The sequence below is a fragment of the Strix uralensis genome, chromosome Z, assembly GCF_047716275.1.
Source record: "Strix uralensis isolate ZFMK-TIS-50842 chromosome Z, bStrUra1, whole genome shotgun sequence".
Taxonomy (NCBI): Eukaryota; Metazoa; Chordata; class Aves; order Strigiformes; family Strigidae; genus Strix; species Strix uralensis.
The window spans coordinates 44291465-44307950 of NC_134012.1; the positions used below are offsets into that span (position 1 = coordinate 44291465).

At 40.6% G+C, this 16486-nt stretch overlaps 1 protein-coding gene across 7 annotated transcripts in view; it reads right to left on the minus strand.

Moving 5' to 3' along the window:
* PIP5K1B (phosphatidylinositol-4-phosphate 5-kinase type 1 beta) overlaps positions 1-16486 on the minus strand; it is a 121939-nt gene that overhangs the window by 55904 nt on the left and 49549 nt on the right. For all 7 annotated transcript variants that reach the window (XM_074856331.1, XM_074856327.1, XM_074856330.1 and 4 more), the window contains 2 exons: positions 11992-12122; positions 1534-1651 (listed from right to left, as the gene is read on the minus strand). In XM_074856331.1, the coding sequence (XP_074712432.1) occupies positions 1534-1651; positions 11992-12122 (249 nt within the window). The remainder of the gene's footprint in view (positions 1-1533; positions 1652-11991; positions 12123-16486) is intronic.

The window sequence follows — 16486 nt, forward strand, 5'->3', positions numbered from 1 at the left end:
GGGGGCTGGAGCACCTCTCCTATGAAGACAGGCTGAGAGAGTTGGGGTTGTTAATCCTAGAGAAGAGAAGGCTCCAGGGAGACCTTATAACAGCCTTCCAGTACCTAAAGGGGGCCTATGGGAAAGATGGGAAGGGACTCTTTATCAGGGAGTGATAGGATGAGGGGTTTAACGGTTTTAAATTGAAAGAGGGTAGACTTAGATTAGATATATGGAAGAAATTCTTCACTATAAGGGTGGTGAGGCACTGGAACAGTTTGCCCAGAGAAGCTGTGGCTGCCCCCTCCCTGGAAGAGATAAAGGCCAGGTTGGATGGAGCTTTGAGCGACCTGACCTTGTGGAAGGTGTCCCTGCCCATGGCAGGGGGGTTGGAACTAGATGATCTTTAAGGTCCTTTCCAACCCAAACCATTCTATGATTCTATGATTTATAAAACTCCAACCCAACTGCACTTCCCTGCTACTGAAATCTATAATTCAAAGGAATTATCTATTTTCATATATAACTATTGTCATGAGGGCTAGTCCATGCATAGTACTAAAGAATTAAAACCAGACTCCCACATTCAACCTAAATAAAAGTAAAACCAGCTAAGGTTTGCTTTTAGGCTCATTGTCCAAGAAGGAAAAAAACCCCTTATAACACACTTGAACATAATAGAAGTCCGTGAAGTAATACATTAAGTAATGGTTCAGCATCATTTAATCAATTTTTTAGTCATTCAAGCTCTTTCAAATTCTTTTGGTTTTAAACAGTTATCCATAATGGAACAAAAAGATCTTAAAACTCATTCGAAAGAAGTTAACAATAAAACTCTGACATATAAAGTTGCTATTTTGTACTGGGACTCCGATTTTTTGGGTGTACTGGCATGAGACAAACTGGACATGAGGCAAATACCTAGACAACAATCCAGCTCTCTGCTTTCACACTACCCTTCCAAAAGCAAAACTACAGAATAGTGGATCCTCATCCCTGGCAGTGCACAAAGTGGTCGTACCAAGTAAAGCCCGCTTTTATGATGGCAGTAAATGCATCACTTTTTTGCCTCACGTAAACAGTTGAATACTGAAAAGGAATAAGTCTTCAAACTATAAAATAGAGAGAACAAAGCTGATCCTCTAAAATGCTTCTCTTTTAGCCTGCCACCCACTTTTCTCAAGGCTAGATGAAACATTTGCGAACACTTATTTGATGAAATGAATAACTAATGCAGATAACACAGGAGCACTTTATTAGAACTGAATTGGTAGAAGTTACACAAGTACTGATTATAATAACTTCTCTAGAAACAATGACCTGAATGAGCAGTAATACTCATTACTGTAGTCAATTAACAAGGCAGGTTTTTATAGGCATCATCTCCAATATGAAGAATTAAAATTTTCATAAAACACTAAAAATATTCACTAGTTATAAGCCACTTTACACACAAAATTTACTATCCATTTGGACACGATTAAAGTGATTCTGTCACTATGAAACTAGTATACATTATAATTTGTAGGTCAAAGGAAAACTTCAAGCTCTTACCAAGTAATCATCAGGCTTGATACCAAAAAGTTCTCTGAAGTAGCGAAAGGCAAGAGGTGCATACGTCTTAAATCTGAAGTCAGGATAATGATGAGCAGGGGTGAGATTGCTCCCTTCACTGAAAACAAAAACAAAAATAAACCAAACTGAGCAATTTTTAGCTACTTCCTTCTTGTAGCTAGTTTTACTGTAAAGCTGCCTAACTCAACCATTGGCCTTCTGAGACAAGAGTCATAAATGCAGATAAACCTCCCTACCACCATTAATCAGTGTAACAGAAATGTCTGTGAGAGACAGAGTACTGCCAGCAAAATTCTCTTCTCCGCCTTAAAGGAAATTACTATTTTCACCACCCATATCCATTTGCGTAAAGACTGGGTTTAAACTAACGCTACAATTTCTGATACCCCTCCAAGGTAAGCTAGTCTAATAGCTTACTGACACAGGAAGGGTCACCCCCACCTCACGTAAGGTCTTGCAAAAAGTTTGTAAGTCAACGCAGCAAAACAACTTCACAGTACCTTGGCAAGCTGAACCGGTTTGCAAGGGAGTCAGACGGATACAAAGGACAGCACAGTACAGAGGGCAAAACCGTGCGGTCAGAGCAGTGGGAAGGAAGCAGGGCTGCATATGCTTTTTCATACCGGCAAACATTGATTGGCTCTGCCTTATTTATGAAACTGCATCCTCAGCATTAGTCTCTTCTGCAGGCTAACTGCTGTTATGGCATCTCTTTCTTTCTTGCTAGTACAGTCCAGAATTGGGAAGCCACTCTGGCTTTGTTGACCTTAAAGTGGTTTTCTGTTCGTCTGCCCTGTCACCTAATGTATTTTGCCCCACCTCAATATAAACCAGCACCAGCTTACAAGCACAGTTGGTTAAACAGGAACACAGGGTACAGACCCTTTGGGGAATTCTGGAAAATGGCATGCACTTATATGCAAGATACAGATTCAAACTAGAAGAGGCACAGACAAGGACTACTAGGGTCACAGACTGGAAGACAGTCCTTCTTAAAGGGGAAAAAAAAAAAATCATTGTAGTCTCCTTAGCTCTTCTCCTTGTTTTATATTTGCCATCTTGTCGCATTTTTAGGCTGCAGTTGTATAAGTTTTGAGATGAATACTACATGATTTAAGCTAAAGGAAAAGGTCAGCAGCAAAATGCTGCCAGAAGAAAAGAAAAGATAGAAACTGCCTGTGGATTCATTTATTATGTAAACTAAAAGAAGGCTATTGAGTGGAAGAGTAAAGTTCTACACTATGATTTCAGCATAAACAAGAACAGCTTTAAGACAAAGTTTGGTCAGTCTCCAAATAATTTGATAAATAGATGAGTACAACATCCAAGACTTGACACAGTGGCTGAAATCAGCTCTCCCAGCGATGTTTTACTCATTTACCCTAACTAAATTATTCAGAAATGTAGCATGTACCTCTATGCTTGGCAATAAGAATATCCAAAGTATACAAAAAAGCAAAAAAAAAGAAAAAAGCAAAAAAACTAGGAATCCACACAGATATGAAAAGGATTAAACTATAAGCAACATCCCTGCAAAAACTGTATTAAGTATCATGAAATTATTTAAGAACTTTGATCCTGTGCAATTAATGTTTGTCATATAAAGCTGACTCCTTCCGTTAACAACAACTTGATGACAGAAGTCCACCCAACCCACTTAGCTGCCCCTGCATGCATACCGCCAAAACTCAACAGAACTGAACTCCTGCTAATTAAACAGCGTGAGCTGGTGAACAAGGTTTCTCAGATCCCAGAAATGTGTATACTTTAGACTCTCGAATAGGAGACAAAAGGAGGGAAAAAAACCCTGCTGCCCAGCCCTAATGAACTCATCTGATCGCCTTATAGTCTACCGTATCACAACCCCGAGATACGAAAATCAAATCCACATGAATTTTATTGTTCCACTATATAGTAAAAGATGGAAATAAGTAGGATACTAGGCTGAATAAGTAGGATACTTTACAGTTAAGACTGGCTAATGCTTCTTCTTACAAGGTCTTCCAGCTGCTCAGAACACTGCCAGTCTTGTCTGACATTAAGTTCTACATAGCTGGATGCGTCTCACTGAACTTTGTGTGCAATACGAGGCTGCCACAGGGGTAACACATAGCTACGCTGGGAACCAGGGGGCATTCTTGTAAATGCATTTAATTGTTCCGTTCTTGTCTGCATCTTACAACAGAGTGTTCTCTGCTGAAGCGCCACATCATTTTCAGGGAAGATTAATCACCTAAACTTTATAAAAAAGTCCTCCTTTCCAGTACATAAATATCTTTATAAATTTGCTTCCTGCAGCCATAACTCAAAAGCTCCTTTTGTAAAAGTGTGACAATAAAGAGATTACATGACTTTACTATACCAGAACATGTAAGTTGTTGGAACTTCATCAGGCTGAAATTAAGATAGGAGGTTTGCTATGATAATACCATGGGTCTAAGCCATTTCATAAGTGCATATGGAGTAAAATGACCAATACTGGGTCTGCAGGTGGACAGTAAGTGGAGATTTATTCCAGAATAATTGCAAAACAGAGCAATTATTTTGGAACAGCATCTACACAGAGAGCAATTCCCTTTATTTAGAGCACATGAGCTTACTTTATTACAGATATGAGTCAACTTCACTATGCAGAGAAGTTTCTTTATTTTTTGTAAAATCATCTTTAAAAATCCCTTTTACTACAGGTCTGCAGAGCTTTTTATCATAACCTACCATTTCTGTTAAACATTATTATCATTATTTTCCCTTCCTTTTCTATTCTATTAAAATGTCTTTATCTCAACTCACAAGTTTTACTTTCTCTTTCCAGTTCTCCCCCTCATCCAGCTACAGGGGTGGAGTGAGTGACCAGCTGTGTGGTGCTTAATTGCCAGCTGGAGTTAAACCATGACCTTTTTGGGTCCTTTTTGGCACCCAGTGTGGGGCTATGTTTCCACCCCTGGGGCAGTCAATTCCAAGTAAAAGCAAACTGTGGTCAGCACTCTGCTGCCAATAGGATTGAGAAAAAAGCATTAGCCGTATCAATTGTGGCATACCACTTGGCTGCCTTTGACTCCAAATCATACTGAAGTTCTAGCATGTCCGGCACGGCAGCACTCAGCGGCGGTGTGGCTTCATTCAGGCCATAAGAGTCTACTGTTAGTCTTGGCAGTTGGGCTGTGTGCACAGGAGCAGGAGGCTGGGCAGTGTGGTGGACATGGACGGTGGCAACGGGGATTGAGAGAGCAGCCATAATAATAATAGAATACACAAAACAATGATGCACAATACAATTGCTCACCACCCGCTGACCAGTGCTCAGCCAATCCCTGAACCTCGGTGTCCCCCAGCCAAATCCCCCCCTGATTATATATTGAGCATGATGCCATATGGTGTGGAATATCCCTTTGGCTTGTTTGGGTCAGCTGCCCTTGCTGTGGCCCCTCCCAGCTTCTTGTGCACTCCCAACCTCTGCTGGCAGGGCAGTACGAGAAACTGAAAAGTCCTTCACTTACTATAAATACTGTTTAGCAACAACTAAAACATCAGTGTGTTATAAACATCATTCTCACCCTAAATCGAAAACACAGCAATATACCACCTACTAGGAAGAAAATGAACTTTATTCCAGCTGAAACCAGGACATAACCTTAGCTGTAAGACCACACAAAAGCAAAAGATTGGTAGGTAGATTAAAAAAAGAGAGATTAAGTTTATTGTGCAAGTTTGCTTTAGTACTTCAATTTTAGAATTTTGTTTTAAATCAAACACACCTAGAAATGACAGTATGTGCATCTTAACCTGTCTCTTAGTAAATACTGAGGGTTGATTTGAAGTGTAAGTGGTGCAATATCAAACTAAAAATGAACTAAAACTAACCCCATGTCTTGCAAAAATTTTGCTAAACAAGACACCCAGATATGTTTCTTGGCAGCTTTTCTTTACTATGGTCTCACTCTGGTAGGATGTACTCAGGAGATAGCACACCTATCTGAAGGGGCAGAGAAAGCTAGCTGAATCTCTTGGTAGCAAGCCTTCATCGCAGAGCAATGTTAATAGGCTCCGATGCAGCCGTTAACAAAAGAAATAATCATGCTGCAGTCATGGGCCCATGTATACCCATCTTGTATGTAGAACATACTCTACTATAATAAGAGTGAAGAGCAGGAACACCTCAGTTGTCTCATGTGAAAGCAACTCTTTTTAAAATCTTAAAATCAAAACAAAACTTCTAAAATTAAATGCTCCCAGTATTAAAAACCAAGAGTATCCAATCTCAGTTTCACTGCTTTTGGATAAAGCTGTTCTTTTACAATACATCAAAATGTGTTTAAAGTCTACAACCTGTATCCAATAAATACATACTGACAGATGCGGTAGGACTTTGGTGTATTCATTTCCTATATACCATTTCAGGAAATCAATTTTTTCCTACATTGTGGAAGTAGGTATCATGGCTACCTGTACAAACAGGTGTGTGTTTGGTTTTTTCATACTGTGGGATAAAATTCAGTGGCCCTTGTTTCTCACTGTATGTTCTCCTATACTTTTGGTTACTATATGCTATCCTAATCAGTCCCCTTCAAGGCAACTTTGAAATACAACTGTCAAGAGTAAATATCTTCAAAACAAGTCAAGCCAATCATATCTATGGAACAGCTGAATATGAATACATAGACATTTTCTTATAATTATGATGATATGACTATTTCACAACCAACTGGAGATGCTATTAAAGCAAGGGATCTCAGAGTACTTTAAAAATAGTTTGTCTACATGATCGCACAAGTATCTAGGTTATCACAGGTTTACCAAGAATTTCACAGTGCCAGAAGTAGCTAAGACCATTAATCATTAATTCATAACAACCATGTTTTTGCTTTTGTTGCCACAGTATCCCCTTTTTGAATACTATTTGTTTTGCAAAGAGAAACTACTTCCTCCTGTGCTATCACTCTCTTCACAACTGTCCTGGTTCAGCCAGGATAGGGTTGTTTCCCCAGCAGTGGGGGAGAAGCTCTAGCCGGGTTATTCCATACCATGCTGACGTCACCTCCTGGCACCCAAGTGTGGGAGCGCAGGAGAATCGGTGAACGCGTGTGTTATGCCATCTCTCTGCTCTCACTGCTGTATCGGTACATATCTTGCTCTGTTCATTGTTATTACTGTTATTGTTATTGTTGTTGTTTGTTGTGTTGCCGTTGCACTGTTGCATTAAACTTCTCCTTATCTCAGCCCCGGGGTTTGTATCTCACTCCCTTTGTGGGGGAGGGGCAGCGGCCGCGTGGTCTCAGACCCCGTCAGGGACTAAACCACCACAACAACCCATAAAAAGTATGTCAGAACTTGGGTTATCCTGTGCATCTCTGCAACCGAAGCACCAAAGAAGAGCAGCAGCGCTTTATCAAAGCTTTCAGGCCATTTTCTTATCTGTCTTGTGAAACTAACCAACTGGAAACAAATACAGTGGTATAAGTTATACGACAACTAAGCCTTACTGTGAACATTTGACTACTATTCACACTGATCCTGCAGAGCATTCTATACTTCTTTAATTACAAAGACACTACTTAGCCAATCAGGTAACCTACAACACAGGTTTGGTACAAAGATATTTCCAAGGGCAAGTGTCAGTTTTCATAATTTTTCTAAATCAGTTATCAAACACATACCAGAAAACAATACACTTCAGTTTTAGATGTAGGGTAAAACCCAGACTGGTGAAAATACGTACAGGATTTTACTTTTCTTAGTACTTCTGACTACTTGGGCTGTCATCCAAATACTATCATAATACAATATTAAGCTTTTGACATTAAATAGCAGAAAGCACTGAATAATCTTTCATTAGCATCACAAGAAAGCAATTTGTAATTGAGCCGGTTCACTGTACAGATGACTGTAGCTGCAGGGTGCATACAGGTCAGCATCTAACTGACTTACAAGTTAAATTAGAAACCATAGCAAGTGTTCTCAATATGCAGGGTCTAGACCCTGAAAATAAAGCGTATTAGCAAGGGAGGCACACAAGACTGATTAACAATTGCTGCAAAAGGGTCAGGCTCACAGCTGTGCTTAGCAGCAGCCTCCATCTAAGAAAACAAAAAGGACATGGAGCCTGAATATACTGCCTTGCTCCAAAAGTTCTGCATTTCTGACCAGCCAAAGTCAGCTGACAGAATGGAGCTGCTTCTGTTTGGCTTGTCAAGCATCACCATAGAAAATGTGCCTACTTAGTACGTGTCTCTGGAAGAGCTTAGCAAGCTGCCCACATCGCTAACTCACAGGCGGCTGCATGGTCCCATGGCCCAGCAGCCAGCTTGGGCCACCACTGCCTGACACAGCTAGGCTTATTAGCTTGGCTTATTAGCTTGAGCCTTTCTAACCATGGCCACATTGCTTGGAGTCAGCTCCACACCTGAATCAAACAGCTGTCAAATCTTTGGTGTAGCCACACTGCACAAATGACCAATTTGGAGACAAAATATACCAGCAAGGAATGAACTGGTTCCAACAAGGAAGTCAGGGGCACAGAGCATAACACAGGAAGGGGACAATATGCCCCACACAGCTGAGTCATAGGACAGAGCATAGAGAGCACAGCACGATGCACAAACTTCCCACCACTGCTTCAACAGTACCAGCACCAGGTAAGCAACTCTGCTGCTGGATTTTCAAAGCAGTGTTTAAAAGCCAGAAGAGAGGTTACTTGGAGTAGTTCCCCCTGTGGTTTCACCCTATTCAGGGAGCTAGGTGGAGACTTCAGAAATTGTATCTTCAGAATCAACTGTGTCACTGCAGACTGCATTTGTTTCTCAGTCTAAGGAGCATATTTGCATAGTGTCATTTAAACTCAATCTGGACTGTGGTTCTCAATTAATTCCTTCATAGTAGCCCCTAGCTCCTAGCCTCACAGTTCCCAAAAGCAGCATGTTATAAACTCCTGGGCAATATGAAGAGAAGGGATAAAAGGGATGCTACAATTTGAAGCAGAAAGTGACAAAGGCACTTTTCCATCCTCTCCACCACTACAATGTACAAATGAAAGCAAGCACCTTTGCAATTCAAATCCACCTACTGTGCAGAGGTACCTGTAATTCAAAGTCATGTCCTGAAATAAACACCTAAATGAATCTGGGCTAAACTCTAAGCCAGTTACAAAGTAACTCTGGATCAGGCATAACCTGCAGTCCATGGAGTTACTCCCGGTTTACATCAGTAGCTCCCACAGGGAGTTCGCAGGGAGTAAGCAGGGCAGTTACGTTCAGGTCTGAACTGACCACTTTTTTTTCCCTCCTTCATGAATTCTGAAGACTGCTGAAAGTATTTTGCTATGATTACCAAAGCTGAGGTATAGGTGGTGCTGAGGTTTACTTCAGGGGCTGAGAGATATGCAGAAACTATTTATCTTCTGCAACTGATAAAATTTATAAACAACTGCTGACTATTTTCCCCTAACAGTAATAGGGCACAGATAACACTATTTTGCTTGCTGTTGTGCAGGCTGCTGTTTCATTGCATTTCTACTAGCTCAGGTCTATTTCAGCACTGACACCATAACAGTGCTCCTGTTGCTGTCAAAGCAGGGTGTGCCTATGACTCTGCAAAACGGCTGTCCTCTCACCCTGCTGCCAGACCCAGAGGAGGTGAGGTGGATGCAGGGAAAACACAGGTGGACGGTGGACAGGACAGCTTGTTAAGAGGCAGGTTGCTGTGCACTGGCCACAATGAGGGGAAGTTCAGCTAATAGCCTGCTCGGAGTTGCAGGTGAATTACACATACCAAAAGCAAGTGGAAAAATGCTGCTCCTTGCTCAGCAAGCTCCTGCTTTCAGCACCACACTTACTGCACCGTCAGTTTCTCCTCCAGCTGCAGACATCTGGTAAAAAGCTTATTTAAACTTGGCTTGCTCTGGGGTGCTTCCAGTAGAGGTCAGTCCACTGGACCTGCTTGTGTAACTAATTTCAACTAATTGTTTTCAACCCGGACCAATTCAAAGGGGACAAAAAAAAGTCATTAAAGTAATGACTTTTAACAATACTGCCTTTGCATGTAGGTACTGCCCTAGGAAAAAGGGAAGAGCACCTGAGGTGTAGCACCTGAGGTGCACCTTGGGAGCACAGCCCTATCTGGAAAGAAGATGCAACCTTAGCTTTTTGCCTCTGCCCAGGGTAACGAAGCTACCTATGACTCAGGAGTGATCCACATAATGCCACCATGAAAGACTCAACATCCCAACACCCTCAACGAGCAAGAAGCCTGTATCACTATGTGTAATCTTAAATTATTACAATTTATGCCAACTAATACCACTTTGGATTGAAACCATTTTAGACAAATGAATGTGCATGTTACACTGAGACAGATGAAGGACATGAAATTTGACATTTCTGTGCATTACCATAAGAAACCAAGTCTCATGGTTTTAAGAGATTGCTATGGATAGCCAATTTTCAGTTTCACAGAGAATGCTATCAGCAAGTGCTCTTTATAGAGAGACTCTTTGTTACAGTCAAGATGACTCACTATATTATACTCCTGCTTACTACATAGCTATGCAAAAAAAAAAGAAAAAGAAAAAGAAAAAAAAAAAAAGCTATGCTGCTCTGGCCATTGCTTTTATTTGTATATTTTTTCTCATACGATTTATTTATTTATTCATAGAAAACTGTCCGGAAAGGTACTACTAAAGTTTTTATAACAAATTTTATGTTACAGCAAACAGGCTATTCCTTCTGCCTTTGTTTTCTTTTTAAGCCAGCGGGGATCTCTCCCAGCTCTCCCTTAAAACTAACACAAACCAGGGAAATCTCATTTCTGAGTATACATGCATGTAAATTTCACAGGAGAGAAGATATATGCAATGCTATGGACTACAAACCATTTTATTTTACTTGTTCCTGTAAAACTATGTTAAAAAAGATAGAGATTAGATTTTTTCCCAAAACTGTGCTATGTAATAAAACAGTTTTAGCATGTATGTTTCATTTAATTTCCATGAACAGCAAAGCTGGTATCACAGTCAAACAAACTACAGAAGCCTGTATCACTGTCACAGTCACACATTTCACAAATATGATGGCTGACTCCTTCTCACTCCATTTTCCAGACAAATAAAAACTTTGTTACCTGATATGGAAATTTATCAGCTGTAATTTAGACTTTTTTAAACAAACAAAATTCTGTGATTACAGCATATGAAAACACACGGACATAGTTAACTTCTCTATCTTTACCTAATCTACAAGAGAATGACTACAGAACTGTGCACAAACCTTACAGTTAACACCAGAACAAGGATATGAATATCCTCAATTACTAGGAACTAAAGAATGTAATGTGAAATCTTTGTTTCACATGAGAAATAAATTTTCTTCTTGTTAAAGGATATCTCAGTTCAGAGGAAAACAGGAATTAAATCAAGCAAACTTACATGAGAAGAGATCAACTTTAAAGTGCCTGCAATTACTTTGTACACTGTCAATTTAACTTTGTTTTAGTGGCATCAGTAATTTTTAAGGATTGTAAATTATTAGAAACATTTTATGAAGTAGCATTCAAACTGCACATGAACAAAACTTCGAAAAAACTCATAGAAAGCATTCCCAAATTCATGGTATGCTGCATACATAGCATACCTTTACGGAAATGAGGGACACTACTGGTACTTAGCAATTCTAAGAACCCAGCAACACTGAACACAGCAAGTCATCCTGGTTTTGAAATATATTTTTCCTAAACCTTCTTTGTCCATTCCTAGCATACGTAACTTGGAAAAGTTACATGGCACTGTACTTCAGCTTCTGAACCCCCAAAATGCATAGGAGCTTGATTTGTCTCATTGGCATAACTGTATTATTACAAATTCTATACCATCAACTTGGCAGTGACACAAGCTGAGGTGGCCAAATGCAAAGCAGTAGTGGTGCACAGTGTAGTCAGCTACTACAAGCTGAGCCTCATCCCAGGTTAAAGTCCTGGCTAGAATTTTAAAGTGTGGTGTAAACTCTTGTATTACTCTTTACACTGCGGGACTTGAATTTTCATAAGCTTTGATAACACTTCAACAAAGCAACAAGTATTATTCTCAGTTTTAAGAAACTAAACTGAAGCTAAACAAATGTGAATGTTGAACATAATACTTCATTGCATACAGATCCACAAATCACTTCCAATTGTAATTAACAGATCCTTTAATTCAAAGTGTCACACTTACTTTCCTTCTCTAGAAGTGATAAGTCTGAAATCTTCAGCTGAAGTGTGATATTCCCAGTTTTTTCCCTACCTTCATTTTCAATGACAACATCAAGACAGAATAATTTTCAAGTTATCATACATTAAATTTACTCTAACCCCATTTCATTAAAATTGGAGAACAATCCTTGTTTAAAATATCTAGTTAAGAGTTTCATTATGAAATTATATTGAAAATAAATTAAATAGGCTTGTCCTTACCTCGGTAGGAAGACACTTTCCACTACATAGAAATCTTGCATAAGAACGTCTCTGTCCGGTTTAGATGTAAGGTTTCCTACTGTGTATCCTATTCCCAGCTGGATAGCGCCTTTAATAGCTGAGGATGCAGTCTGCGTAGAATGTAAGAATGCAAGCATGAGTTTGCTAAAAATAGATTTGTGTTCTTTATCAGTAACATTATATGCTAAACTCTTAACCATTTTCATAATAACACCATGTCATCTTTACCTCCTAGACCTCAGAGAGACATCTGCTTTTCAATTAAAAGATTTAAAAGAAACACTATGTTGTAGCAAAAGGTAGAAAAAACAATTCTCTGGTTGTACAGACTAAGACTTTTCAAATTGCCCAAATAATTTAGACATTGGATTCTAACTCATCACAGAATCATAGAGTACCAGGTTGGAAGGGACCTTGAGGATCATCTGGTCCAACCTTTCATGGCAAAAGCATGGTCTAGACATGATGGTCCAGCACCCTGTCCAGATGAATCTTAAAATTATCCAGCGTTGGGGAATCCACCACTTCCCTGAGGAGTTTATTCCAACAGCTGATTGTTCTCATTGTGAAAAATTTTCCTTGTGTCCAATCGGAATCACCCCAGGAGTAATTTGTACCCTTTAATCCTTGTCTTTTCCATGTGACTCCTTGTATAAAGGGACTCACCAGTTCTGTAGCCACCCTTTAAAAACAGGAACACGGTGATAAGGTCTCCCCTAAGCTTTCTTTTCTCAAGGCTGAACAAACCCAGTTCTCTCAGCTTTTCCTCATACAGCAGGCTTCCCAGTCCTCCAATCATCTTTGTGACCCTTCTCTGGACCCTCTCCAGCCTGTCCACACCTTTTTCTGAACAGTGGGGATCAAAACTGAACACAGTATTCTAGGTGTGGCCTGACAAGCACTGAGTAGAGGGGGTAACGACTTCTTTATCTCTGCTGGTGATGCTCTGGTTGATGCAACCCAGCATCCTGTTGCCTTGCTTTGCTGCTGCAGCACACTGTTCACTCATATTGAGCTTGTTGTCCACCAGTATGCCCAGGTCACTTTCCACAGAGCTGCTCCCCAGCCAGGTAGATCCCAGCCTGTGCTGCACTCCTGGATTATGTTTTCCAAGGTGCAAGACCTCACGCTTGTCCTTACTGAACTTCATAAGGTTCTTGTCAGCCCACTCTTCCAGCCTATCCAGGTGTTCCTGCAGTGCATTTCTCCCTTCCAAACTGTTCACTTCCGCACTCAGTTTGGTATCATTGGCAAAATTCATCAGGGTACACCTGATCCCATCATCCAGATCGCTTACAAAGATATTAAACAGCCTTGTGCCTGGTATCGATCCCTGGGGGACCCCACTTGTGACAGGTTACCAGTTTGAAAGGAAGCTATTTCCCACCACCCTCTGGGTGCAGCCTGTCAGCCAGTTTCCAACCCACCACACAGACCACTTGTCTAGACCATAACATCAGTTTCTCTAGGAGGCAGCTGTGGGAAACCATATCGAAATCTTTGGAGAAATCCAGGCAGACAATGTCCACCACTCACCCACCAATCAAGGAGGTTACTTTGTCATAGAAGGAGATCATGTTTGTCAATCATAATTTGCCCTTGGTGAACCCATGCTGGCTTTTCCCAATCACGTGCTTCATTTGACTTGTGACAGTCCCCAGGAGGAATCATTCCATAACCTTCCCAGGTATTGAAGTAAGACTGATGGGCCTATAATTTACTGGATCCTCCTTTAAGCCCTTCTTGTAGTTGGGGATGACATTAGCCTTCTTTTCAGTCTTCTGGGATGTCCCTAGATCCCCACGACTTCTTAAAGATTATGGAGAGCAGTCTTGCAATGAGGTCTGCCACCTCTCTTAACACCCTCAGGTGCATATTGTCCACTGATTGTATGGGTCAAGCTCCTGTAATAGTTCATATACCAACTCTTCACTGACAGTGAGTTCGTGTTTGCATCAACCTGTAATTTTGCTCCCAAGGTCTGGGTCCAACAGTGCTGGTAAAGATAGAGCTGAACGAAGTGTTGACAACCACTGCCTTTTCAGCATTGCTGGTGACTAATTCACCTCTCCTGCTTAACAGTGGGCCAGTATTTTCTTTCTGTTTCTATTTCTTGTTTATGTACCTGAAGATTCTTGTAGTTTTGGACATCTCTGGCCAATTTCAATTTAAGCTGAGCTTTTGCTAGAAAGCAACTCTGCATGCCCTGGCAATGCCTTTGTAGTTCTCGACAGGTGTTTGTCTGCTTTTCCATCTCTGCTACGCTTCTGTTTTTGTTTTGAGCAGACTGAGAAGCTCACACTTAAGCTAAGGGGGTCTCTTGCTCCGCCTGCTTCCCTTACCTTTACAAGGGGATGACCTGTTTTTTGCTTCCAGGAGAGCATTCTTGAAGAACTTCCAGCACTCGCTAGTTCCTTTATCCTCCAAGGAAGCTTCCCACGGAATCCCTCCCAGTTGAGCTCTGAGTGAGCTGAAGTTTGCTCTTCTAAAATCTAAAAGCTTTGTCTTAGTACTAACCTTCAGCATGCTCAGCAGGATCCCAAACGCCACAATATTGTGATCACCACAGCCAAGGCTATCACTAACTGAGATATTACAAGGCAGGTTTTCTTGGTTTGTGAGTAGCAAGTTCAGTAGTGCCTCATTCCTGGTTGGCACATCTAACATTTGTATGAGGAAGCAGTCCTCTACGCATTCCAGGAACTTGACGGGTGACATGTGAGCTGCTGCATTGTTCTTCCATTGAATGTCTGGGTAGTTGAAGTCACCCATAAGAACCAGGTTCTGTTGACCCAAAGCTTGCCTAAGTGACCCAAATATTGCTTCATTGGCCTTACTGTCCTGGTTTGGAGGTTGCTAGCAGATGCCTACCGTAAGGTCTCCCTTGGAGACAGGCCCTCTGATCTTGACCCAGAGGCATTCGATAGGGCTTCCACAATCTCCGCAGCTGAATTCTATACATTCAAGGTTCTCCTTAACATAGAGTGCAACTCCTTCTCCTATTCTTCCCTGCCTGTCATTACAAAACAGCCTACAGCCATCCATCAGGATGCTCTTAAAACATTTCCAATCTAACTGGACATTCAAACTCTTCAAGAGTTTGAAACTACATGCATTATCTTCTAGAAAAACAGTCACAAATTCCAGGCAATTGTACGTGCATGCCAAGACATCACAATGCAGGCTAATGTTTCAATGCAGATTCTGGATACAAACGTATTTATTAAGTTCTGCTTAATGGTCAATGCAAGAGGTGCATTAACTGGGGGGAATCCAGAGAGGAATGGAAGTGATGAGGAAAGAAAAATCTCTATATAAAAATCTATACATATATAGTGAAATTACTTAAATTCAATGAACAGGACTTGCAGGGGAGAGAAGGGTTCAAAAGGACAGTGCCAAATTGTGATGGATACTGTATATACATAATTTGAGACCATCTCTGAAACTTTCTCATGCTGACTAGACAATCCTGCTGGATGGATAAAACAATGGCAGAACTGAATCAAAATAAGAAATCAGTCAACAAAGGAATTCTTAAGAAAAATGGAAGGAATGAATAAAGAAAACCATTGGGAAGGGAAAGAAGGCTATCAGGAAGGGAACGTCTTTCCTCGGCCTGGTGTATTTTCACCAGTTTGAAGATACAATTTTGGTGTCTGTTTTCAGGTGTTACTTCCCATCCACCAAAGAAGCAAGAGACTCTATCAGCAGAAGCAAAGAACACCAGAAGTTTCATGGTCAGAATACTTCAGCACTTGAACAAAAACATTTCAGGAGTGGGAATTACATAAGAAAGGGTTCAAGTAAACAAAACTACTCTTGTTATACTTCTCGGAACAGTACACGCTAGACTGACTGCTTATTTTTAGAAAAGAAGACAGAGATGTGTAACTCCTAAATAATTAAGACTGCACACCAAGCAGAACTTGCGCTTGCATAACAGTTTAGAACAGACAGTTCGGTGGGAATAAACACCACCACCATGCTTAGACTGCTACTTTGACTATTAAAAAGATTTGGCTTTGTGTCAAAGATTCACATTTTTCTTTCCTTGAAAAGGCCTCTATTCATGAATGATTAATGCCCAACAAAAGCAGTAATTATGTAACTTTGATCAAACCACCACACGTACAAATAGAGTTTCTGCTTCATAGCTGGATGCCCATCTTGTTCACTGTCACAGCAAGGAACTATGTCTCAAAGAGCAGCAGATAGCACAGTGTTGTATTTAATTAATAAGAAAGAATAGGCCATTCAAAAAAAAAAACCAACCAACCAAACAAAAAACCCAAGGCAGGTAACGTGGCAATATGATTTCAAGAGGAGAGCTTTGTCACCTTTCAAGCTCATAAACAATTTCTGTAGGATTTCTGCAAATTTGAAAGAAGACCGAGAGTCTCTGGAGGGCAAAATGTAAGGCCTTCTACTAGTATGGTGCAGATCTTACCTACAAGGTTACCTTCTTGCTAAT